Genomic DNA, 23,414 nt, shown 5'->3' on the forward strand with positions numbered 1-23,414 from the left:
AGAACAAACACATCTTAGCAGACCCAGCCTGGGTCCCAGGGATCGCCGCGTGGCTGGCCCTGCCTGGTCCCCCACCCCCGGCAGCACTTGTGGCCAGCCCTGGGTTTCCTCTGAAAGGGATTTCCCTGATTTCCCTTTCTTCTCTAACTTCTGTCCCTGTTTGTTCGGCTGCAGACAAGTAGGAGGTATCCGCCAGCCTGGGCTCTGCAGACGCCGGCCCTCCCTTCCCCGCCGGGAGCACAGACAGTCCCATCGATTAAACGTGATCTTCTTCTTTGCCCGGTGAGTCATTCAGGCTGCAGGCCTCCTGGCTTGCTCTCATCCTCTTCAAAGCTCTGTTTATTCAAACTAAGTGGGGTCTGTGTCTGGCAGCCAGGACAGAAATCCTGCCATTTGCTGCAAGTGAAAACCTGCGGGCAGCCAAGGACTAGCGGGCTCCCACGTGCCTTCCTGTTCACCCTCCCAGCTAATGGCAAGGACATCCCTGGTCCCAGCCTCTGTGCTGTGTAGCCCATGGGACACGGCGGGGCGCCCTGCTGGACGTGGGAGGGGCTGGCTGCTAACAGCTATGGTGACAGCCGTGGGTCCCAACTGCAGCGTGGCCCGAGGTCTGCCCAGCCCTCTCCCCAGGGGCCGGTCTGATGGGTGTGGACAAACGCTCCCTGAAGATGTAGGTTCACGGGGTCTGACTCAGGCCAATGCCGGCCCCTGTACGTGTTTCTCAGCCTCAGCTGATGACCTGACCAGCACCGAGGCACCATAATGGCCACTAAAGACCCACCTGGACTTCCCCTTCCTCTTAAAACACACAACCTGGAATGCCAGCCTGTCCAGGTTCGATCTGGGGTGACCAAGCTGGGCATCCCTGGAGCCCCTCACTCGGGATGAGCAGGGCAGGGAGCACCTACCTGGCAGGCCACCGGCAAAGGTGAGCACGGGGCTCCGCAGGTGCTTCTCGAGCACGGCCAGCCTCTCCTGCAGCTGCGCGGCGCTCACCTCGCTCTGGCCCCTGGTGCCGTCCACCTCCAGGGTGGCCTCACCCTCCCTCAGCGAGATGGTGACCATGTGCTCTTGACCATCGCAGACCTTGATCTCCATCAGGGCCAAGGCCACGTGCTCCACGGCCAGGACCACCAGCTGCAGGAGACCGAGATGTGGTCAGGGCCTGCCGGCCGCCCCCATGTAAGCCGTTAGGTCCAAGCTGGTCCTCACAGCTGCCGGCCACCCCCACGCCGCAGGCCTGTCTCTGTCCAGGGTTCCCTGCAGCCCTGGGTCCGGATGCTCGCTGACTGGATGACGCCCCCACCCCACCTGGGGCTCAGCTTCTCTGCGCGTAAAGCCAGGGGCCAGCCTGGGAAGCTGTGGGGGAGCAGGTGTGGCCCCCAGGTTGAGTGTGAGAGGGTCAACCCCAGCCCCAGGCACCAGGCACACACAGGACCGAGGCTGCACTTGACCAGGAACTGGTGTGTCCCCTGACGGGGACCCAGGGCCCAGCCCTGTGGTGGTGGACTCCCAGCCCGGTGGGCTCTCACGCTGGCACCGCAGCCCAGCTGCCCGCTCCCCAGCCCAGGGGTCAGCTGTTGCTACATAAGGGCGGCTGTTTATTCCAGATGCCAGGATTGCGTCTGGCCCTGGTGATGAGCATTTGTGTGAACCAAGCCTGTCACTGTTGCATCCAAGCAACCAGGAGGGCCCTGTGGCCCTGGGGTGGGCAGACTTGGAGAACAAGGGCCTCTCTGGTTTGACTCATGTCGTCTTCCTTAGCACAGGAGCGAGAGAATACAACCTGTTTCTGTCACCTCCTGATTGTTCTGTGGGGAAAACAGCATGACTCCCCCGGCCCAAGACAGCTGACTTATTGTGAGGACCGGGGGTGGGGGACCTCGTCCAAGGGGCAGCTGCACTCAGCTCCACCCACTGTCCCTCAGGGAAAGACCTGTGGGGGGCACCAACCGAGGTCACAGATCTGACTTTTCCAGGGAAATAGGAAAACTGAGTTTGTTGCTGAATCATCTGACTTAAACATGAGAGACTAATTCAGTTTGCTGTGAGCCACCGTCTGCCCAGCCGAACGGGAAAAGCTCCCACGCTGTGGGCCGAGTGTGGCTCGCAGGCACCGGCCCCCCCAGTCAGCCGTGTCCAAACAACCCCCACAGTTGGAAGGGTGGCCCGCGCCAGCCTTGGCTCATCGGACCTCTGGTCAGAGGCTTTTGGGGCTCCCTGGGGATCCCACCCCAGGCCCCCTCCATCCCCTGCCAGGGAGTGCGGCCCATGTGCCTGTGGGGCGAGCCGGTCAGGACACCCCGGGTGGCGGAGGCCCTACCTGCTTCTTGAGCTTCTTTGTGGAGTGATAGTCTACCAGGGCCACAGAGAGAGGCACGGCACGGAGGTCGGGGACCCAGAGTGCGAACAGCACCCCTGTGTCTGCGGCCGGGCGGATGTGAGCCACGACTTCTATTTCCCAGGTCGATTCTGTCCCGATGTCCAGAGGGGTCCGCACTGCGATGAAAGCGGTGCGTTATAGGGTGGGATGCAGTGGAGAGGCCACAGTGAGGTCGGAGCGGGGCCCTGAGAGAGGCAGTCCCGGCCGCGGTGGGAAGCTGCGCGGACGGCCCTGATCTGGGATGTGATGGAAAACTCGAGAGTCTGGTTCAGATCTTGGCCCAGAGCCCAGAGGCACCAGGGACCCCCAGGCTGTCTCTCCCTGGCCACACCAGTACCCCACTTGCAAATCCGCTCTAGGCGACCACCAGGCCACGCAGACCTGCCTGAGGGGACACGGGCTGTGCACCATGGGATGCAGGCCTGTCCCTGCCTTGTCTGATGTCCTCTTGTTTCAGGAGCGCCTGGCAGCTCCTTCCTCAGAGCACGTACAGGTGCATGGCCTCGTGCCTCGAGTCTCACCTGCAGCTTCTGAGCAGCAGCACAGGCTCAGCGTGAGTCAAGAGTGCAGACAAGAGCTGTTGGGAGCATGGCGGTCTGGTTGTGAGCTGTCAGGAGCACAGCGGTCTGGGGTCTGAGCTGTCAGGATCACAGGCGGTCTGGGGTCTGAGCTGTCAGGAGCACAAGCGTTCTGAGGTCTACGCTGTCAGGAGCACGCGGGGTCTGGGGTCTGAGCTGTCAGGAGCAGGCGCGGTCTGGGGTCTGAGCTGTCAGGATCACAGGCGGTCTGGGGTCTGAGCTGTCAGCAGCACGCGCGGTCTGGGGTCTTCGCTGTCAGGAGCACGAGCGTTCTGGGGTCTGAGCTGTCAGGAGCACGCAGGGTCTGGGGTCTGAGCTGTCAGGAGCACGCGCGGTCTGGGGTCTGAGCTGTCAGGAGCACGCGCGGTCTGAGGTCTACGCTGTCAGGAGCACGCGCGGTCTGGGGTCTGAGCTGTCAGGAGCACGCGCGGTCTGGGGTCTGAGCTGTCAGGAGCACGAGCGTTCTGGGGTCTGAGCTGTCAGGAGCACGCAGGGTCTGGGGTCTGAGCTGTCAGCAGCAGGCGCGGTCTGGGGTCTGAGCTGTCAGGAGCATGTGAGGTCTGGTTCTGACCTGTCAGGAGCACAGCGGTCTGGGGTCTGAGCTGTCAGGAACACTCGCGGTCTGGGGTCTTCGCTGTCAAGGAGCGCGCGCGGTCTGGGGTCTGAGCTGTCAGGATCACAGGCGGACTGGGGTCTGAGCTGTCAGCAGCAAGGGCGGTCTGGGATCTGAGCTGTCAGGAGCGCGCGGTCTGGGGTCTGAGCTGTCAGGAGCAGGCGCGGTCTGGGGTCTGCGCTGTCAGGAGCGCGCGCGGTCTGGGGTCTGCGCTGTCAGGAGCAGGCGGTGTCTGGGGTCTGAGCTGTCAGGAGCGCGCGCGGTCTGGGGTCTGAGCTGTCAGGAGCGCGCGCGGTCTGGGGTCTGAGCTGTCAGGAGCGCGCGCGGTCTGGGGTCTGAGCTGTCAGGAGCGCGCGCGGTCTGGGGTCTGAGCTGTCAGGAGCAGGCGCGGTCTGGGGTCTGAGCTGTCAGGATCACAGGCGGTCTGGGGTCTGAGCTGTCAGCAGCAAGGGCGGTCTGGGGTCTGAGCTGTCAGGAGCAGGCGCGGTCTGGGGTCTGAGCTGTCAGGAGCGCGCGCGGTCTGGGGTCTGCGCTGTCAGGAGCGGGCGCGGTCTGGGGTCTGAGCTGTCAGGAGCGTGCGCGGTCTGGGGTCTGAGCTGTAGGAGCACGGGCGGTCTGGGGTCTGAGCTGTCAGGAGCGCACGCGGTCTGGGGTCTGAGCTGTCAGGAGCAGGCGCGGTCTGGGGTCTGAGCTGTCAGGATCACAGGCGGTCTGGGGTCTGAGCTGTCAGCAGCAAGGGCGGTCTGGGGTCTGAGCTGTCAGGAGCAGGCGCGGTCTGGGGTCTGAGCTGTCAGGAACACTCGCGGTCTGGGGTCTGAGCTGTAGGAGCACGGGCGGTCTGGGGTCTGAGCTGTCAGGAGCACGCGGGGTCTGGGGTCTGAGCTGTCAGGAGCAGGCGCGGTCTGGGGTCTGAGCTGTCAGGAACACTCGCGGTCTGGGGTCTGAGCTGTCAGGAACACTCGCGGTCTGGGGTCTGAGCTGTCAGGAACACTCGCGGTCTGGGGTCTGAGCTGTCAGGAACACTCGCGGTCTGGGGTCTGAGCTGTCAGGAGCGCACGCGGTCTGGGGTCTGAGCTGTCAGGATCACAGGCGGTCTGGGGTCTGAGCTGTTAGGAGCACGCGCGGTCTGGGGTCTGAGCTGTCAGCAGTGGGCGCGGTCTGGGGTCTGCGCTGTCAGGAGCATGCGCGGTCTTGGGTCTGAGCTGTCAGGATCACAGGCGGTCTGGGGTCTGAGCTGTCAGCAGCAAGGGCGGTCTGGGGTCTGAGCTGTCAGGAGCGTGCGCGGTCTGGGGTCTGAGCTGTCAGCAGCACGCGCGGTCTGGAGTCTGAGCTGTCAGGAGCAGGCGCGGTCTGGGGTCTGAGCTCTCAGCAGCACGGGCGGTCTTGGGTCTGCGCTGTCAGGAGCACGCACGGTGTGGGGTCTGCGCTGTCAGTCTTTGCTCTGCTCCTGCCTCAGTGGGGTTTTCCACTCACGCGCTGCGTGTGCGCATGAACCCACGTGTGTCATATGTAATGCATCTGAATGAAATCACGTGGCATCCGTAGCTCATACAAAAGTGCCCCAAAACGTATGTTACTAGAAAGGGCTGAATTCCTGTTCTCCCAGGGAGAATACCACCGCATGTCCTCTCCACGCTGAGCCCTCCGCGGACTTAGAAGCCAGAAGATAAAACCTCCACCCTGTTTTCAGTGTTTCTATCTCACCCAGAATTCCAAAGTCCTAACAAAGAAGCTGTTTTAGGAAAAAGGACCCCAAATCAATGTGTGTATGGATTTGTGATCGGGGGCCTCACACTGCGGGCCGAGTGGGGTCATAGTGAATTGTGCTGGCTTCCCTGTCTCTTTCCCACGGGGCTGTGTGCACCTCAAACCCACATCGCCTGTCCCTAGCTGGTACCCGCCATGTCAGTTCTCAACAACCGTTTATGGCATTGAAACACAAAATCAGAAAAAGTAACAAAAATACAGCAACAGAAACAAAAAGTAACAAAAATTCTCCTGTTGGCTGGTCTTCCCATCACCTGTGAAAGGAAAGATGATGGTGTCCTTTAAAATGGAAGCTCCTGGCTGGGTGTGGTGGCTCACGCCTGTAATCCAAGCACTTTGGGAGGCTGAGGTCGGTGGATCACCTAAGGTCGGGAGTTCAAGACCAGCCTGACCAACCATGGAGAAATCCCATCTCTACCAAAAATGCAAAATTAGCTGGGTGTGGTGGCACATCCCTGTAATCCCAGCTACTCGGGAGGCTGAGGCAGGAGAATCGCTTGAACCCAGGAGGCAGAGGTTGTGGTGCGAATCTGGGAGGTGCAGCCAAGATGGTGCCATTGCACTCCAGCCTGGGCAACAAGAGCGAAACTCCATCTCAAAAAAAAAAAGGAAGCTCCCTTCAGGAACCGGGCACGTGCTGGCCATCATGGGCTTCACGAGGGCACTGGCCTCTGCTCTCCCCGGGAAGGTTTCCCGGCTCCACGTGGCCCCTCACGTGGAGGCTGCACAGACCTGGAGATCTGTGAGCCTGAGCCCAGGCTGAGTCACTGCAGAGTGAGCCAGGCCAGTGCTACCGTTCCCAGCAAGTTTCTTCTGTCTTTAAGAGACGTTACTGGTGTAGTTTGAGATTCGCTGGGAACGCATGGAGCTCTAACTGCTTCAGTCTGGATAGACCAAAACGGGCCAGCAGACGCGGCCGGCAGTCACTGGAAACGGCCCCTGTGATGCCTGCGTAAGGTTACCCCTGAGAAATGTGTATGATATTAAGTGGAAAAAGGATTTAAGCATTTCATATGACATGATTTCCTGTCAAACATTATAATGATGCTCTAGATTTGTAAGTGAAAAATCGAGACTGAGGGAGAATGCGTGCACGGTGGCAGACGGGCTTTTCTCACAGATGCCTTTCCTGACATGGTCACGCTTTTGACACCCAGGGAGAGACGCGGACACTGGATCTGGCTCAGGAGACGGGGCAGGACCCTCCCCTTTGCTCCGCGTGGACCCCCTTGAACCTGGGGTTCCTGCTGGGTGCTTGAGGGCTGGCAGCCCTGAGATCTGATGGAGGGGGCGCTGTCTGCCCTCTGTGCATGTGGGGGCTTCGCCATAAACGGCTCGGTGTTCAGGAACAAGGTGGGGCTGCGGTGCCCCAGTGGGACCCATGTGGGGTGGGAATGTGAGGTAGGGCGGGCTGAGCAGTAACTCTATCAGCACAGCAGCTCCAGGGCCTTCACCATGGAGGGCGGCAGCACCTTCCCCAGGGCACCGCAGGACTGGGCCAGCAGCTCACACCTACCCTGTCCTCCTTTTTCAGGCCTGAGTTCACTGTCCCCCAGGCAGCTTCATTGCTGTTTTTAGACACCTCCTGTTGTAGATGTCTCACCGGGTTATCGGTGACCGCAGTGTTCACCACATTACTGAGAGCTTCCATGTGCCTCTGGACAAGTCCTAAGGCTGGTGCTGTCTCAGGACTTTCTGCAAAGGACCCTCTAGGGCCTCCCAGCCTCCCCGGCCTCCCAGCACCGGCCTGGCAAGCATCTTCTCGGCACATCTCTGTCATTTCTTCTTCACTGGCTGACTCTGAACTGAGTGACCTGCACAGCCATCCTGAGAGGTGGGCCTCTGCGCACACCTCTGCCCACCCCACCCTGCCCTGGAACCGGAGGAGCCTCAGCTTGTCCTGACACTGCCATCTGAGGCCGTCTGCTTGCTCTCAGCGTATGCCTGAAGGTGCAGCCACAGCCGCCCCAACGGGAAGAGCCAAGACTTACTGTAGTCCAGGCTGTAGAAGGCAAAGCCACTCCCTGGGTAAAACGAGCCTCTCTCTGTCACCGAGAAGCACTGCATTTTCGTGTTCGCTTTCACTGTTTCTTGGATGGTGGTGTCTTCTCCGTTCAGCCAGTTCCAGCTCCTCATACAGCCATCCAGACGAGGGTTTATCTGGAAAGGCAGAGAAATCTCCGTGGCTTCCTGGGAGCGAGAGGCCCATGCCGGACACCCCAGGCAGTGGGTGGTGCCTTCGCAGCTGCAGCAAGTGCAGACCTACTGCAAAAATGGGCCAATCCCACTGGTGGTGGTGATTTTCACAGACGGTTTCCTCACTTTACAAAATGACCCACTGCAGAATACCTGTTTGCACTGGTGTATGCTCAGGAAATATAGGTTAATTTTAAAGCTAGGAAAGGACTGAAAAGGCCACATGGGTCCAAGGTCAAACAATAAGGATTGTTTAACCATCCAGCACTCACGTGAATTATTCAATATTCAATATGGCTGTGGGCAAATCAGGGCAACCCCCTTATGTGTGAAACAGGGAGGGGCGAGCCAGGCAAAGTCCCAGCACCAGGCAGTCCGTGGGCCTGGGAAGCAGGTGCCCCTCACAACACCGAAAGTCCCAGCACCAGGCAGTCTGTGGGCCTGGGAAGCAGGTGCCCCTCATAACACTGAAGGGCTGGCTTCAGCACAGGCACTGCCGACACTCAGCACCCACAGACGCGAAGACATGTGTGCCCTTCTCCTGTCTGGTGTGGAAGTGAAAACACCCAGGATGAAGGCTTAGATGTCAGTGCGTGGGGGCTGGAGACAGGTCGGGGGCACAGGTGTGGGCTGTGCTGAAGAGGAGAGAAGGTGGGACCTGGAGAAAGGGCCCACACTGGCCTCCCCACCATGGCTGTTCTTCCCTTATGAGACTCATGGCAGAGTTACAAAACCCAAAATGTTATTGGAAATTGTCCAAAAAAGTTTGTTGTTCTGTTAGGGAATAATTTCATTGTGTCTTGTCTCCATTGAAAAATAGACAACATTATTATCAATTCAGATGAAAACTTAGACGGGTCTCATAAAAAGAGATGGTAAAATTAATGACACAGCTGTACCATGACTTTGTCAAATTCTAGGAAACCTTTCCTTCCTCTAGGTCCTCCCCACACCTGGTTAATCGTAAACACAGGGCAGGGCGTGACTGAGCCTTCCTGACACCGTTCCCGGGATCCCAGCACACGGCGCATCTACGCAGGTACAGTGGTAAACACAGGGCAGGGCGTGACTGAGCCTTCCTGACACCGTTCCCGGGATCCCAGCACACGGCGTGTCCACACAGGCACAGGTACGGTACTCACAGGCTGCACGAGGTCCTTCTCATGGAAGGGAATGCCTCCTACGGTGAGGTTCAGATGATACAGTCCTCGCTCCGGTTGGAACAAGTCCCCGGCCACCGCGATTTTCATGACAGCGTCCCTGTTGACCTTGATGACCAGATTCCGTGCCAGCTCCTCAACAGAGATCTGAAGAGAGGCAGCGCCATGAGAAGAGGTGGGAGTGCACGTTCTGAAGGGCTCCCAACTGCAGAAAAACCACACTCATCCTCTCCTGAGCCAAGAGGGACCTGACCTCGGGGAGACCACCTGATCCTCACCTGGGCCAACAGGGGGACCACCTCATCCTCATCTGAGCCAAGAGGATCTCAATCTCAAGGAGACCACCTGATCCTCACCTGGGCCGACAAGGACCTGACCTCGGGGAGACCACCTGATCCTCACCTGGGCCAAGAGGGACCCGACCTCAGAAAGTCCGTGCTCATCACCTGGGCCAGGAGGGCCCTCGATGCATCAGTGTGGTCACCAGAAACTTTCCTCACAGGAAACCTGTAAGTCTAACACTAGATACACTATATTCCTAAGCTTCAGAAAAATATCCTTGTTCCTGTGTGAAAACACCTTTCAGGTATTTGGGTTTGAACTGAGTCACAAAAACACGGTACCAGTTCGGGTCAGCTGGGTTTGGGGAGCAGCTAGAGAGGGTCCTCACGAGGTACCCCTGCCGGGGAAGGGCCCGTCTTGCTGGGCCGCGGCGGCCACTGTGAGTCACTGGGCAGGTCTATGCAATACCGCTCCCCACGGCGACCTCGCCTCTGGCCACCTGCCCTGGCCCCTCACCCCGTGGCTTCATCCCTGAAACTGCTTCCCCTCCATTTGCTTTCTGTAGCTTTGCTGAGAACAGCCTTCTGCTCTTGGAGATGCTGTTCCTTTAAGAGGCTGGGAAAATGGAGCGAGGCCTTACTCTGCAGAATGGAAATAGGAGCAAAGTCTACAATGTTTCATCTGCGGGGCCAAGGTGAATTTTCCACTTCATCTTCACTTCTGAAGGACATGACGTGCTTTCTTCCCAGCTTTTACTTCTGAAAGCCCCGTGTGGTGAGGGAGGCCCAGCGCTGTGGGCGGGAGCCTGGTTGGTTACAGACCCTCTCACTCCATGGATGGGGATGTGGGGTGGGCGCGTTTTACCGCTGCCCACAGCTGCCCAAGTGCAGGTCTGACCAGGACCCCTCAGGTGGCCCATGGCGCTGGAGTCCAGGTGGTCAGGACGTTTCTGGCAAGAGGCAGCCCCGGTGAGGTCACCTGGACCCTTGGCATGCATGACTGCACTGACCAGCAGGCCCTGGGAGCCAGAGTTCAGGGACGGCAGCGTCCACACCGTCCTACAGGGAAAGGTGGGTGGGTGGCGCCTGGCCTGTCCACAGCCAGGGAGACACGTATGGCAGGAGCGGTACCTGTGGTGCAGGTTCAGTGGTGGCTTCCTCCCCTGGTGGGGCACCCTGCGTGCAGCATCAAGCAGCCCAGGCCTCTGTTCCCCGCCCCGCTCAGGATAAACAGTACGGCCTCCAGACACAGCCCTGGCCTCTCTTCCCCACCCCGCTCAGGATTAACAGTACGGCCTCCAGACACAGCCCTGGCCTCTGTTCCCCGCCCCGCTCAGGATACACAGTATGGCCTCCAGACACAGCCCAGGGTCCCTGGGGCTGAGAACCACGGGTTCTCACCTGAGCCAAGAGCGACCTGAACTCCGGGAGACCAAACTCACTTGAGGCCCCCTTCTGAGGGAGCCAGGCTGATACGTGATGAAATAGCAGAGAGGCTTAGAGCACTGCAGTGAGCCCCCACAGCATGAACTGAACAGGACAGGGGTCCCTGTGCCCCCGAGCATGAACTAAACAGGGCAGGGGTCCTTGTCCCCCCGAGCATGAACTGAACAGGGCAGGGGTCCTTGTCCCCCCGAGCATGAACTAAACGGGGCAGGGGTCCCTGTCCCCCAGAGCATGAACTGAACGGGGCAGGGGTCCCTGTCCCCCAGAGCATGAACTCAACAGGGCAGGGGTCCCTGTCCCCCAGAGCATGAACTGAACAGGGCAGGGGTCCCTGTGCCCCAGAGCATGAACTGAATGGGGCAGGGGTCCTTGTCCCCCAGAGCATGAACTGAACAGGGCAGGGGTCCCTATCCTGCCTGCATGCAGCAGGTATAGGCCCCAGAGCTCATCTCCACGGTTGCACAAGCGAGTAACAGCCGGGTCAGGCTCAGGGACAACCCCGTGCGGCCCGGAAGGGGCGGCTGCCGCACACTCACCGTCTGCCACATGCCGTGGTTGATGACCGGGCCGCTGCTGGTGACGCGACCGACGCCATTGTAGCGCAGCTGCAGCTCCAGCCGGCCGGCTCGCAGGGCCAGCACGATCCAGGTGCTGTCCTGGTGGCCTCCAGCGAAGAGGAGGATGCCCTCAGGGTCAAAGGTCCGGAAGTCAAACTCAGCTACGAGCCTGGGCACCCACAGGAGAAATGAGTCAGCGCCGGGTGTACGGCCAAGCCCGGGCCCGGGCCCCGTGCAGCCAGCACCTTGGCCGTGCTAAGCTGTGCTGCCTTCTGTGGACACCTCCTCACCTGGTGGGCTGCAGCCTCTTGAAGCGCAGTCGGATCACGGGGGTCCCACTGAACATCCGGCCCAGGTACAAGGACTTCACGCTCTTGGCCATGCTGAAGGGCACGCACGGCAAGATGTCCTGCCACAGATAGGGACCACGCCGGTCGGGGACGCAACCTCCACTCCAGCTCCCCTGAGCCCCGGGCCCCCGCCGTGCAGCAGGTCCACTGTCCCTCCCATGCCTCAGGAGTGTGGCCGCCCCACCTCCAGCTGCCGAGGCCCCAGAGGCTGTCACACCGGCCCCACCACCGGGGCTCCCAGGTGAAGGACGGGCTCGCACCAGCTGCTTCCCACAGGGCTTCTCGGGGGTCCCGTCACCTCCTTCCCTGCCCATTTCCCTTGACTCTTTATTTTTAAATTATGAAATATGTCAAGCATACAAAAAGTACAGAGAATCATAAAAAAGTATACACTATTATGAAATAAATATGGACGCCTTGAAGATGGCTGTCCTGGAAAGTTCCCTGCTCTGGGCTGTGGTTCCTCCATGCTGCCCTATGGGGGACAGAACCAAGGCCGGTGCGAGCTGGTGTCCCTGGAAAACAGAGGGGCTGGGGCTGGGGCTGAGCCGGCCTGCTCCGCCCACCGTGGGCAGCCAGGGTGAGCTGGACGCCTGGCAGGGGCCCAACGCCCTCTGCACGAGTACACGAGACAGTGAGGCAGAGAACCTCAAGGCAAGGGCTGGCTGGGAGCCCCGAACATCACAGCCCAGACCCAAGAGCCCCACAGCCGCGTCCCAGGTCTGTGACTCTGAGAAGCTGTCCTGGTGGCTGTTTCACCTGTGGAATCCCGTGGTTTTGCTTTTTAAATAAATGCTCACTTTCGCCAACTCCCCAGGCACAGGCCCAGGGTGAACAGGAAACACGAGAGCCGCCCTGCCGGGAAGCGTCCCCATGTGGGTACCACATCCCCCCGGTGTGACAGGTCGGTCAGGCTGGCTCCCTGGCACGTGGCAGTGGGGACCGTGCCCCGTGGGTGTCACACTGGGGTCCACACCAGGCTGGTCCACTGTGAGTTGGGAGTTGCCATAGAGACTTTATAAATATAGAGACTTTATAAATATAACAACCAAACGTCCTCCAGGGAGCAGAAGCGTTTCTCATCCCAACCTCCACGTGGCCCTGGAGATCCCAACACTGCAGCCAAAGCCAGGTCTTCATGGAAGCGTTTCTCCCGAAAGCCCCCACCGGCGAGGGCCCCCAGAACCACCGTGAGAGGCCCGCGGGGCCAGGGGCTGCCTACCTCACAGGTGTCCATGTCCTGGGACAGCTTGAGGCCCCCGCGCCCATCACAGTGGCAGGTGTAGCTGCCCGGGGAGTTCACGCAGACCTGCTCACAGCGGCCCTGCAGACACTCATCCACATCTGCCAGCCAGAGGGAAGTGGCGGTGAGCGGGGGAGGCCTCTACACTGTACGGGGCAGGATCACACCACAACTGCTCAAACCACAAGGTGCACTCGGGGAATTACGTGCAGATTCTAATGGGTGCAGCCTGGGGTTTGTAGGCCCCCATTGGAAAGCTAGGATTGCACCCTCGGCCTGCTCCTGCCAGGCTCTTTCTTGAAGGGAGTGAAAGTGCTACAGGTGTTCCAGGGGGACGCTCCCAATGGGCCAGACCCACTCCCGCCGCCAGGCTGGTGTGGACGGCAGGTCTAGGAAGAACAAGGCCCGGGCTGTGCAGTGAGGTGTCCCCGGGAGCACAGAGGCGCTGACAGCTGTGGTGGGAGATGGAGGTCAGTGCAGGCAGCCTGGGCCTCCCCACCCTCTCTGTCTGCCTACTCAGCCCCTGTTCCCATCACTGGGGGCATGGCCCCTCTTGGAGGCTCTGCGGCCAACAGGGTCCCCCCATGGCGGCTGAAAAGAGAGAACAGTAGAGGGAGGCTTGCTGCTCCCCATACCTTTGGGGAGAGGCCCCATCTACGCAGGTGGAGAAGGGTACGCACGTGTGTACATGCGGTGTATATGCATGTGCACGGTACGTTCGTGTGCACAAGGGGCATGGGTGTGTGCTCACGTGTGTGGGGGCATGGTGGTAGAAGAGGCCATTACCAGGCTCACAGAAACAGGGAAAGAGACTTTCTTTCACCAGAAGCGCCCAGTTGTTAGCAACTGCCCTGGCTCAGGCAGTGACCGGCACCCGTGTCTGGGCTTGGGCGTCAGAGGAGGAGGAGAGAACCCGAGGGTGACCGCGTGGCGTGGGTACCTCGGCAGGCCTTCTCCTGGGAGCTGTATGCAAAGCCCTTGTCACAGAGGCAGGAGTAGGAGCCGGGCAGGTTCTTGCAGCGTGCCTCCCCGCAGGCCTCCGAGTCTGCACACTCGTCTATGTCTGCAAGCAAGACCGGCCAACCTCAGCATGGCAGCATCTCAGACGGGGCCAGGGCAGGTGGCTGTAGGGGCTGGCCAGGGCACCACCCGGACATCACACCCAGGCTCTGTGGGGCCAACGCGCCCTGGCCCCAATTCCCTCCCCTCCTCCCCTGACGGGGCAGCTCCTGGGGTGTTGGGGGCATGCTTCTGATCAAGGCCCGGCTGGGAAGGCTGATTTCAGCCCAGCAGATGGAGAGCTGGGAAGGGCCTTGCTTGGTCCAGGGGTGGGGGGCGGTGGTGCACGCTGTGCTGTTCCATTTAAATGATGGTGCCACAGGATACGGGGCAGTAAAAAGCAACTCCACCAGGGGCATTTGAAACCAAAACCCCCAAAGAGAAGCATTTATAGGTTTCAATCAATTTTCACTACCGGGTTAAACCACAATCCTAAGACTTGAACATCTATGTGGGACAGACACTGTTTATGGCCAAGCACCCTGGGGTACAAGGGGCAACCCTGAAATGAAGACCTTTAGTCACCAGAGGAGAGCAAGGACAGGGGCATGGAGAAAGAGGAGGGGAGAAAGAGGAGGGGGGAAGAGGAGGGGGAGGAGGAGGGGGAGAAGCAGAGAGGAAGAGGAGAAGGTGAGGGAGGGGGAGGGGGAGGAGGGGAGGAGGTAGGGGAGGGGTTGAGAGTGGTGGGGGAGGAAGAGGGGGAATAAGGATGGGGGAGGAGGGGAGGATGGGAGGAGGGGGAGGAGGCAGGGGAAAAAGAGGGGGAATGAGGAGGAAGAGGGAAGGAGAAGGAGGAAGAGGGGGAGAAAAAGGGGGACCAGGGGGAGGAGGAGAAGAAAGAGGAGGAGGAAGATGGGGAGGAGGAGAGGACAGGACGCCTGTCAGTGTGGGCAGTAACTGTGAGCCCAGACTTTGCCCGGAGTGCCCGACTGGTGCAGGGACCCATGTGAGGTGCTTTAGACGTCATCTCTCAGGATTGACCGTGTCTTCACCTCTCTTTAAACCTGGGGTGCTGCTGTCTTCCAGGTCAGGGATAGAGCAGTGATGGGAGGGGCTCTGTCCTCCAGGCAAGAGGAGGAGCTGAACGGGGAAATGGGTTTATGTGTTAAGATGGGAATCACATCATCTGCACAGAGGACTAACTCCTGGGTGGTCAGGGAAGGGAACCATCAAAGTGGACACAAATAGCAGCTGCCTTTTGAAATCGGGGGACAGCGTGTGGCCCCTCCTGTCTGGTCAGATTCACTCTCCAGCTCCTGGGCCTGTTTCTCCCTGAGCAACTGTCTGTCCCATCCACGCAGTCCGGCGTCCTGGACAGCCAGCAGCAGCAGTAAGAACGATGCCAGAAATTCTCAGGGACACGCCTGGGCATGTCCAGATCCAAGGCGGGAGGGAGGAGGAAGGTGCTCCCCCTGCGAAGCCCCAGTGGCAGGAGCAGCGCCCAGGACAGCATCGGGGGTGCGCACATTCACAGTGACTTTCTGGGGTGTCCCGGGGCTCCCCAGCTCTGGCCCTGGGCCGAGGGAACCCCAGACTGAAACACGAAGGGAAATGGGGAGGGCAGGGCTGTATTTAGGGAACAGACAGAGGGAGACCAACAACAGGGTGCTTCTGGGGACGCTGGGGAGAGTGGACGGCAGCGGGGACCCTAGCCTGGAACTCTGACCCACAAGCTCACTGCACAACAGCCTGGAGCACTCCCAGGCTCTGCGAGGCTCTGGGGACGGGACGAGGCCCTGCAGCCAGCAGTGTGGCCTCTGAGTTCTGGCCCTCAGATGCCGGGTGAGTCATCCTGACGTGGTGCCGAGTAGCTCCCTGTGCTGCGGCTCGCCTGGGCTTGTGCAGTCTCTGCAGGATGCCCCATCCCGTCCGAACCACAGGAACCCAGCCAGCAGCAGCCTCTTGCAGAAGCGCAGATGTGACCAAAAATAGAAGGTGGGGAGAGGAGAGAGGCCTCACCCCAGGGCCTTACCTTGGCAGGTCCTGCCATCAGAGGAGAGCTGGAAGCCGCTGTGGCAGGCACAGTGGAAGCTGCCCGGCTTGTTGTGGCAGATCTGGAGGCAGCCCCCATTCTCCTGGCTGCATTCATTGACATCTGGGAACAAGCACAGGCCTGAAGGGGAGCCCAAGGGTGCAGAGTCCCCGTCTAGGGCAGGGAGAGATCCCAGAGGTGCACATCCCAGCTCTGGAGCAGGGAGGGACCCCGGGGCTGGGAGGCACAGCCCAGCCCTGGAGCAGGGAGGGAGCCCAGGGGTGCACAGCCCCCATCTAGAGCAGGGAGGGTCCCCAGGGCTCGGACCTCACACCCCCCTCAGCAGCCCCAGCGTTTCAGGGCCCTGGTCCTGGCCTTGCGTGTGGAGGTGATGATGGGAGGGCTGTGGTCTCAGCCCGGGGAGCTGCTGGCAGTCACCGGGGGATCCCCTGCTGTGGTCTCAGCCCGGGGAGCTGCTGGCAGTCACAGCCACAGGGCTCAGCTCCCTGGATGCCCACGTGCTTGCAGGAAGAGGCTGTAGGCCAGGAGTGACCTCTGGGTGCCTGAGGACAGACAAGGCCAGGCCAGAGCTGGCCACTCCTGAGTGAAGCTCTCCCAGGTCACCTCTGGGGTGGGACCTGCCAAAGGGGACAGGCTGGCCTGCTGGACTCTCCACTATGGGTCTCCACCAGGCCCTGGAGCTATTCTTCCTCCAGGGTCTTCACTGATACCACAGGTCTGCACTCAAGGACGGTCAGAGGTGAAATTTCTCCCCCGCCTTTCAGTCGTGGGCGCTGAGGCACCACCTGGCGTTTCCTTTCATTCCAGCCCTGCTCCCAGAGAGGAGACCGCAGCTCCTCCCAGTTCTGGGGCTCCAGGATACCTCAGGGCTGCAGCCGCCTTGGGGCTGTCAGAGAGTAGCCTGAGGACGGCTGTGCCTGGAGTGGGAGTGAGGAGTGGGGATCAGGACAGGGTTGGAGAGGGAGGGAGACCCTGCCTTTGTCTTCAGCCTCACGTGGCTGTGGGGGTCTTACCTCTGTCACAGAGCCGGCCCCCCCAGCCAGCTTTACACAGGCAGAAGAAGTTGCCCATGAGGTCTTGGCAGGCTTGGGTCCCCTTCTTATCACAGGGGTTGGGCGTGCACTGGTCAGGCAGGTCTGATTGGGGACACAAAGTGGAAAATCATGCTCAGCTGCCCCCCGTCCCCGACGCAGCTGGGAGTGGGGCAGCCATGGTGCCTCGGGTCCAGCCCGGAGCAGCTGAGACGCGGAGGCTGAGGCGGGTCCCGGGCACCCGAGCCCCCTGTGCTGGCCCAGGGCTGACAGAACAGGCTAGCGGGCTGGGGCCGGCTCCAGGAAAACTCAGATCAGCTGGCAGGGAGTGCCGGCAGGCCCGACGGGCGAGGTGGGAAGGGCCGAGGGCAAAGGAGCAGGAACCGCCTGGCGCGAGGCCCGGGAGCTCGGACCTCCCGGGGAGCAGGCAAACAGAACCCCCAGCTGACCTGGGGCCCTTCCAGGTGGACTCAAAACACTCTGCCTTCCGTGGCCAGCCCCAGCCCATTTCTGGTGAACTCTCCCGGCCGGGCATGGCGGACAGGACCCCGAGCCCAGGCTGCACTGCCGGAGGGGTCCTCCAGGAAGCCCCCTCTTTCTTCTTAGCCGCCCCCCTCCACGTGTCTTGACGGCTTTAGGCCAGATGTGTGCTGCCCTCTCTCAGGGCGATCACCTGGGCTGAGCTCCTGCAGGGCGAGAGGGCAGGGGGGTGGGTGGGGGCCTGAGGGCGGGAACCCGTCCCAGTGCAGCTGCTTCCCAAAGAGTCCCCCGTACCGGGAGCTGCTCACAAACGCTTCCAGGACACGGACCGAACCCACGTCCCAGAGGCAGGCAGGGAAGCCCCCGAGAGCGCGGTTACGCAAGCCTGAGCCCCAGGAAGTTGGCAGGAAGAACTACAATTACGCCGGGAGCTCAAAGAACCCTTTCACGGCCGCGGGCCGAGCAGCAGCAGCTCAGGGCTGGGCGTGGCAGTGCTCAGGGGCGCGGTCCACGCTCGGCTCCGCCCCACGCGAGGACTCAGCCACGCTCAGCTTAGCCACACACGGCTCCGTGGGGAACCCTGGGTAGGGCCCCCGCTGGCTGAGAGAGGCTCCTGTCCATTGATTCCACACAAGTTCAATAAGGACCAGTCCCTGGGAAAAGCGCAGGCCGGGCCAGCAGGGCCCCAGAGCACTCGGCCAGCGCCATCCTGAGGGGGTCAGCTCTGGTGGGGGCACATCGAGTCTTCAACGGATGGGATCTCACTGCCAGCGTGTCGCTTCCATTCCTGAGGCTCCCAAGGTGATGCTTCCCACCAGGTCCGTGGAACGTGGCGTTTCCAACAGAGGGTCCGGGCTCGGCTGTCAGTGCAGGAGCTGCTTCCCTCCCACCTGCACTGGTTGGTGCCTGGTGCCAGGGTGAGCGGCAGGCGGGTCTGTGGTTCACGAAGCTGTGTTCCTCCAGCTCATCCAGTCACTGCGTGTGGCCAGCACAGACACAGCCCCTGTCCTCCCAGTCGGGTCCAGGCACCGAGCTCACCAGAAGCCCGGACACAAGTCCCAGACTTCTTGGGAAAGCTGCCCAACCACACTGGCTTCTTCCTGCGATGCTTCGCCGCATGCCTCAGTGTTTCCTCCGCACACCTCACAGTGTTTCCTCCGTATGCCCCAGTTTCCTCCTCATGCCTCAGTTTCCTCCGTACACCCCACAGTTTCTTCCTCATGCCTCAGTTTCCTCCGTACACCCCACAGTTTCCTCCGTATGCCTCATAGCGTTTCCTCCATACGCCTCAGTTTCCTCCATACACCTGTTTCCTCCATACGCCTCAGTTTCCTCCATACACCTGTTTCCTCCATACGCCTCAGTTTCCTCCATACGTCTCAGTTTCCTCCATACGCCTCAGTTTCCTCCGTACACCCCAGTTTCCTCCGTATGCCTCATAGCGTTTCCTCCATACGCCTCAGTTTCCTCCATACGCCTCGGTTTCCTCCATACACCTGTTTCCTCCATATGCCTCAGTTTCCTCCATACGCCTCAGTTTCCTCCATACGCCTCAGTTTCCTCCATACGCCTCACAGTTTCCTCCGTACACCTCAGTTTCCTCCATATGCCTCAGTTTCCTCCATATGCCTCAGTTTCCTCCATACGCCTCAGTTTCCTCTATACGCCTCACAGTTTCCTCCGTACACCTCAGTTTCCTCCATATACCTCAGTTTCCTCCACATGCCTCAGTTTCCTCCATACGCCTCAGTTTCCTCTATACGCCTCAGTTTCCTCCGTACACCTCAGTTTCCTCCACATGCCTCAGTTTCCTCCATACGCCTCAGTTTCCTCCATACGCCTCAGTTTCCTCTGTACACCTCACAGTTTCCTCCATCTGCCTCAGTTTCCTCCATACGCCTCCAGTTTGCTTGTTTTGCACAAATGACTGCCAACAGAACACTTGCAGGTGTGGACAGAGCTCGCGTCTCGAAGTATTTCTAAGACGCTATTTTCAGCAGGTCGCTATAAATGCCTTCTACTCTGAAGCACACAGGGGCTGGGGCTGAGGAAACAAGGACCAGGACCAGGGATTCTGCATCAGCACAGCCACCAGGAGCCGGCCGGGGCCCCATCCCTGACCCTGCCATGGCCCGGCTGTACCTGGGTGCTGTGTCCGCAGGACGTCTGGAGACGTCAATGTGATCACAGCAGGGCCTGGAAGGGGGAGGTCCGGCCTGAACTAGAGAAATGAGGGGCGCGTCCACTTCGCCACTCTGGCCTCAGATGAAGAGGCTCTGGGGGCAGGAGGGAGTCAGACACATGCAGGGCAGGCGGCCTGTGCAGGGCCCAACCTTCCGGCACCAGAACCTGACCCTCAAGAGGCCCCCACTGTGGAGGGATGCTGTGCGCTGCCACTTACAATGTTTGGTTAGAGACTAAAGTCATTTCAGAAGTGGACACCTGCCCATGTGATGTGAAGGACTGGGAACCTAGTCCTGACTTTGCCTGGAACGCCCTTTGGAAAGACCTGTGTCCCTGAGGCTGAGGACAGCAAGGCTGAGCGACAGCGAGGCTGAGGGAGAGAGGCTGAGGGAGAGCGAGGCTGGGGCCAGCGAGGCTGAGGGAGAGTGAGGCTGGGGGAGAGCAAGGCTGGGGGAGAGTGAGGCTGGGGGAGAGCGAGGCTGGGGACGGCGAGGCTGGGGACGGCGAGGCTGGGGGAGAGCAAGGCTGGGGACGGCGAGGCCGGGGGACGGCGAGGCCGAGGGAGAGCGAGGCCGGGGGAGAGCGAGGCCGGGGGAGGGCGAGGCCGGGGGAGGGCGAGGCCGGGGGACGGCGAGGCCGGGGGACGGCGAGGCCGGGGGAGGGCGAGGCCGGGGGAGGGCGAGGCCGGGGGACGGCGAGGCTGAGGACAGTGCCTGCTCCTGCCGGGTGCCCAGCTCTTAAGTGGTCCCCAGTCTCATGGCCGCCTACCCCGGGGCCTCCCCCAACTCATTTATTTCCCTGTTGGGCATGTACTGATACCTCTACGATGTGAGGACGGAACCACATCTGAGGGGTGGACACTCAGCTGGTGCCCAGCAGATGTCTGTGGAATTTCCTCCACACAGCAGGGAAACCAACAGAGACAGAAACCTCTGCAGGCCCCAGAGGGCACCCACCTCCCTGACCCCGCCCAGCTCCCTCACGGGCACCCACTTCTCTGACCCTCATCCCGCAAGCTGGGCCTAGGGAGTCGGTGGTCTGGCTGGTCATGCCCTGGGCACTGGCGCCTGCAGAGAGTTCAGGAGGTGAAGTTTATCTCAGCCCCGCCCATGACTGCATTGAAGGACAGGAGGGAGCAGCCATGGCTGTGGCTGGAATTTGAAGCCAGTGCCGGCAGCTAGGGCCTTTCCCTGGGTGGTGACAGGCAAGGACCAGGGCCCTATCCGTCTGAGGGAAGGGCGAGGGGACGCTCCCTGTGGCGGGGGTGGGGATCCTGGTAGCCGGGGCTCAGTGACCGCTGCCTGGGCCACAGCCTGTGGGGACCTGACCTTCCTGGGGAAACCCATGGGCCAAAGCAGCCGAGAAATCCAAGCACCAAACGGCCGCTAGGGCAGGACGGGAGTGTTCAGCCGTGTAGAGGCCGGATGTGTCCATGGGAAAGGAAAGAAATGGAAGCAGAGGCTCTTCAGGGGCACCCGGGAACGCAGCCTACACTCTTCCCAGGCCTCCTCCCTCCGTCCACCGTGCCGCCTGGGTCCTGGGACAGCCCGAGGGCCACAGGCTCCCATGCAAGGCCCGCTGGGGGCCGGCTTGTCTGGGGCTGAATTGGGACTCTGTGGGGCTATGGCTTTAATTTCACAATAACCGATAACCAGTGAACTGAAGCCAGGACAGCACCGTGAGCACCAAGTCAGAGAATTTTCACGAGGGACTGATGAACAGGAACAGGGTGCGAGGCTGCCCCAGCCGTGTCCTCCAGAGGTGCCTTCCCAGGGGAGTGTGAGGCTGCCTGCTGTGGCCCCCAAAGCACCTTCCTCACCGCCAGGTGTCTTTTGAGGCACTCAAACATCAGAGGCCCCAGCCATGTGCTCTGGAGGGGAAGCTGAGAGCCCCAGGCCACAGGCAGGGCAGCCTCTGAGGGCCGGCTCAGGGAGAGTGGCCGGAGCTTCTGGCCTGGGGCAGGTGGACCTGTTATAAACTGCATGTGTTGCCTCTGGCAGCAGCCACAGCAAGAGATTCTCTTCCTATCACACAGGGAACAAACTCAAGGATCTTGACCCTGCCCTCCTCTCCCCAGCTGGCTGCACTCGGGGATGCTGATGCCACAAAGGAAATAATAAACCGAAACAAGATAACTGTACTGGGCGGCGGGAGCAGAAATGAACATGTAGCAATCAGTCATCTTCATCCCGCAAGCAAGCGCGGCGACGCCGTGGAAAGGACGGCCTTCTTTGCTACAAATAGCCAGAAGTGAACTTGGCAAAGGAAGCGCGGGGCGCACGGGAAGAAAAGTGCTCCAAGGGACGGACAGGACGGTGCCGGGGTGAGGAAAGCACAACGCTGTTCAGACAGTCTCCAATATATAAATTGCAAGCCCAGTTAAAAATATCAAAAGGGCTTTTTTAGGTTTTTAAGACTATTTTTTAAAGTCTAGTTGTATTAAAAAATAAGCAAGATAACCAGAAAAAAGACTGAGGAGGGCATAGGAGACCCACCCGCGTGCATGAGGCCAAGTCTAAAGCTGCGGCCATGGCCTGTGGAAAACCCGGCAGAAATCTCCCAAATACCCAGCACGTGAGGATGGAGGCCAGCGAGGCACCGGGGACGCGAGGACGGAGGCAGGCGAGGCACCGGGGACGCGAGGACGGAGGCAGGCGAGGCACCGGGGACGCGAGGACGGAGGCAGGCGAGGCACCGGGGACGCGAGGACGGAGGCAGGCGAGGCACCGGGGACGCGAGGACGGAGGCAGGCGAGGCACCGGGGACGTGAGGACGGAGGCAGGCGAGGCACCGGGGACGTGAGGATGGAGGCCGGCGAGGCACCGGGGATCTGAGGATGGAGGCAAGTGAGGCACCGGGGACGTGAGGACGGAGGCCGGCGAGGCAACGGGGACGTGAGGACGGAGGCCGGCGAGGCAACGGGGACGTGAGGATGGAGGCAGGCGAGGCAACGGGGACGAGACATACTTCAAACGTGTGGTGCTGGGGCAGGAACTGTGCCTGCAGTCTACATCCCCTCGTCTATCACGCCAAAAGAAATTACAGGCGGATCACAGATGAAAACACCTAACAGCAGATAACTGTTTTGTCATCTTGGGGAGAAGCCTAAAGCCCAGGAACTAAGAGAATATAACAAGTGTGAAAACAGAATTTAAAAGAAGAGACTGGTTTAGCAATCACTAAGATAAACCATGTGTGGCAGGATCTGCTTGTCTCCTCCGAGCGCACAGGAGCCTCCGCCTCATATGCAGACTTTGGGCCCTACGTGGCACCGGGCTACTGTGTGTGGCTGCAGGTCAGGGCGGGCTGGGCCACACGGCAGGGCCACCCTCCCAATCCCATGTTTACACTGAGCATTTCGTCTGTCTGTGGCTCCTGGGCTGGGGTCTGTGATCCAAGTCTGGGAGGCCTAGAGACGCCCACGGACAGCTCATGGGGTTTGGGGAGTGGGACTGAGCCACCTGACTCCTTCTGCCGACTGGGATCTGGTTCCAAAGCCACGCCTGAGAAGAGACTCCTGCCTCTCCCAGGACGACTCTGTACTGCCACGCCTCCATTCTCAGCGCCCACAGGGACGCACCAAGGTGGCCTTTCATCTAAAACCAGACACAGGTGTCGCCAGGGGACCACAGACCCAGTGTGAGGGGAGCTGTGTGGGTTGTGCCGCAGGTATGTTAAAATTCATACAGGACACCCAAAATAATCAATCTTATTCTATGATAATTTTAAAATAATAAAAAAGACTTGTGGCAAGCTGAAAAAATGCTTGGTAACTTTACTACCAATGGCTAATTTGCAAACACCTACACATTGAGAAAAATGGGCAAAAAATATAAACAACAGTTTACGGGAAAAGAAATACACAGTTTTTAAACCTAGGAAGTATAGCTTTACTCATTAGTTAAAAAACAAAACAAAACAAAAACCTGAAATGACTGATGTCATTTCTCACCTGTTATATTGGAAGAGATCAAAAGTTTAAAAAAGCCGTTCATTCTCCCCTGCAGGGGCGGCGGCTGAGGCCGGCTCTGGGATAATTTGGCAGTATCTGTATCCAAAGGAAACAGGAGGACTGCCTCTGCAATTCCATCCT

General features: G+C 60.1%; 1 protein-coding gene and 1 long non-coding RNA gene across 4 annotated transcripts in view; one reads left to right on the forward strand and one right to left on the reverse strand.

Annotated features, from left to right (window-relative positions):
• Positions 1-23,414, reverse strand: part of GAS6 (growth arrest specific 6) — a 43,338-nt gene that overhangs the window by 482 nt on the left and 19,442 nt on the right. For 2 of the 3 annotated variants that reach the window (XM_074021553.1, XM_005586325.4), the window contains 10 exons: positions 16,640-16,762; positions 15,606-15,728; positions 13,515-13,637; positions 12,554-12,675; positions 11,272-11,390; positions 10,961-11,150; positions 8,680-8,844; positions 7,333-7,501; positions 2,324-2,499; positions 909-1,137 (listed from right to left, as the gene is read on the reverse strand). In XM_074021553.1, the coding sequence (XP_073877654.1) occupies positions 909-1,137; positions 2,324-2,499; positions 7,333-7,501; positions 8,680-8,844; positions 10,961-11,150; positions 11,272-11,390; positions 12,554-12,675; positions 13,515-13,637; positions 15,606-15,728; positions 16,640-16,697 (1,474 nt within the window). In that variant the 5' untranslated portion in view covers positions 16,698-16,762. Of the gene's footprint in view, positions 1-908; positions 1,138-2,323; positions 2,500-7,332; positions 7,502-8,679; positions 8,845-9,619; positions 11,151-11,271; positions 11,391-12,553; positions 12,676-13,514; positions 13,638-15,605; positions 15,729-16,639; positions 16,763-23,414 lie in introns of all 3 variants that reach the window. The other variant, XR_012426638.1, reaches the window with a different exon arrangement.
• LOC123569872 (uncharacterized) lies at positions 26-11,772 on the forward strand. The gene is made up of 3 exons (XR_006693752.3): positions 26-282; positions 8,478-9,206; positions 9,545-11,772. It is a non-coding gene; the product is annotated as an uncharacterized lncRNA (long non-coding RNA).

Source organism: Macaca fascicularis, chromosome 17 (assembly GCF_037993035.2).
Source record: "Macaca fascicularis isolate 582-1 chromosome 17, T2T-MFA8v1.1".
Taxonomy (NCBI): domain Eukaryota; kingdom Metazoa; phylum Chordata; class Mammalia; order Primates; family Cercopithecidae; genus Macaca; species Macaca fascicularis.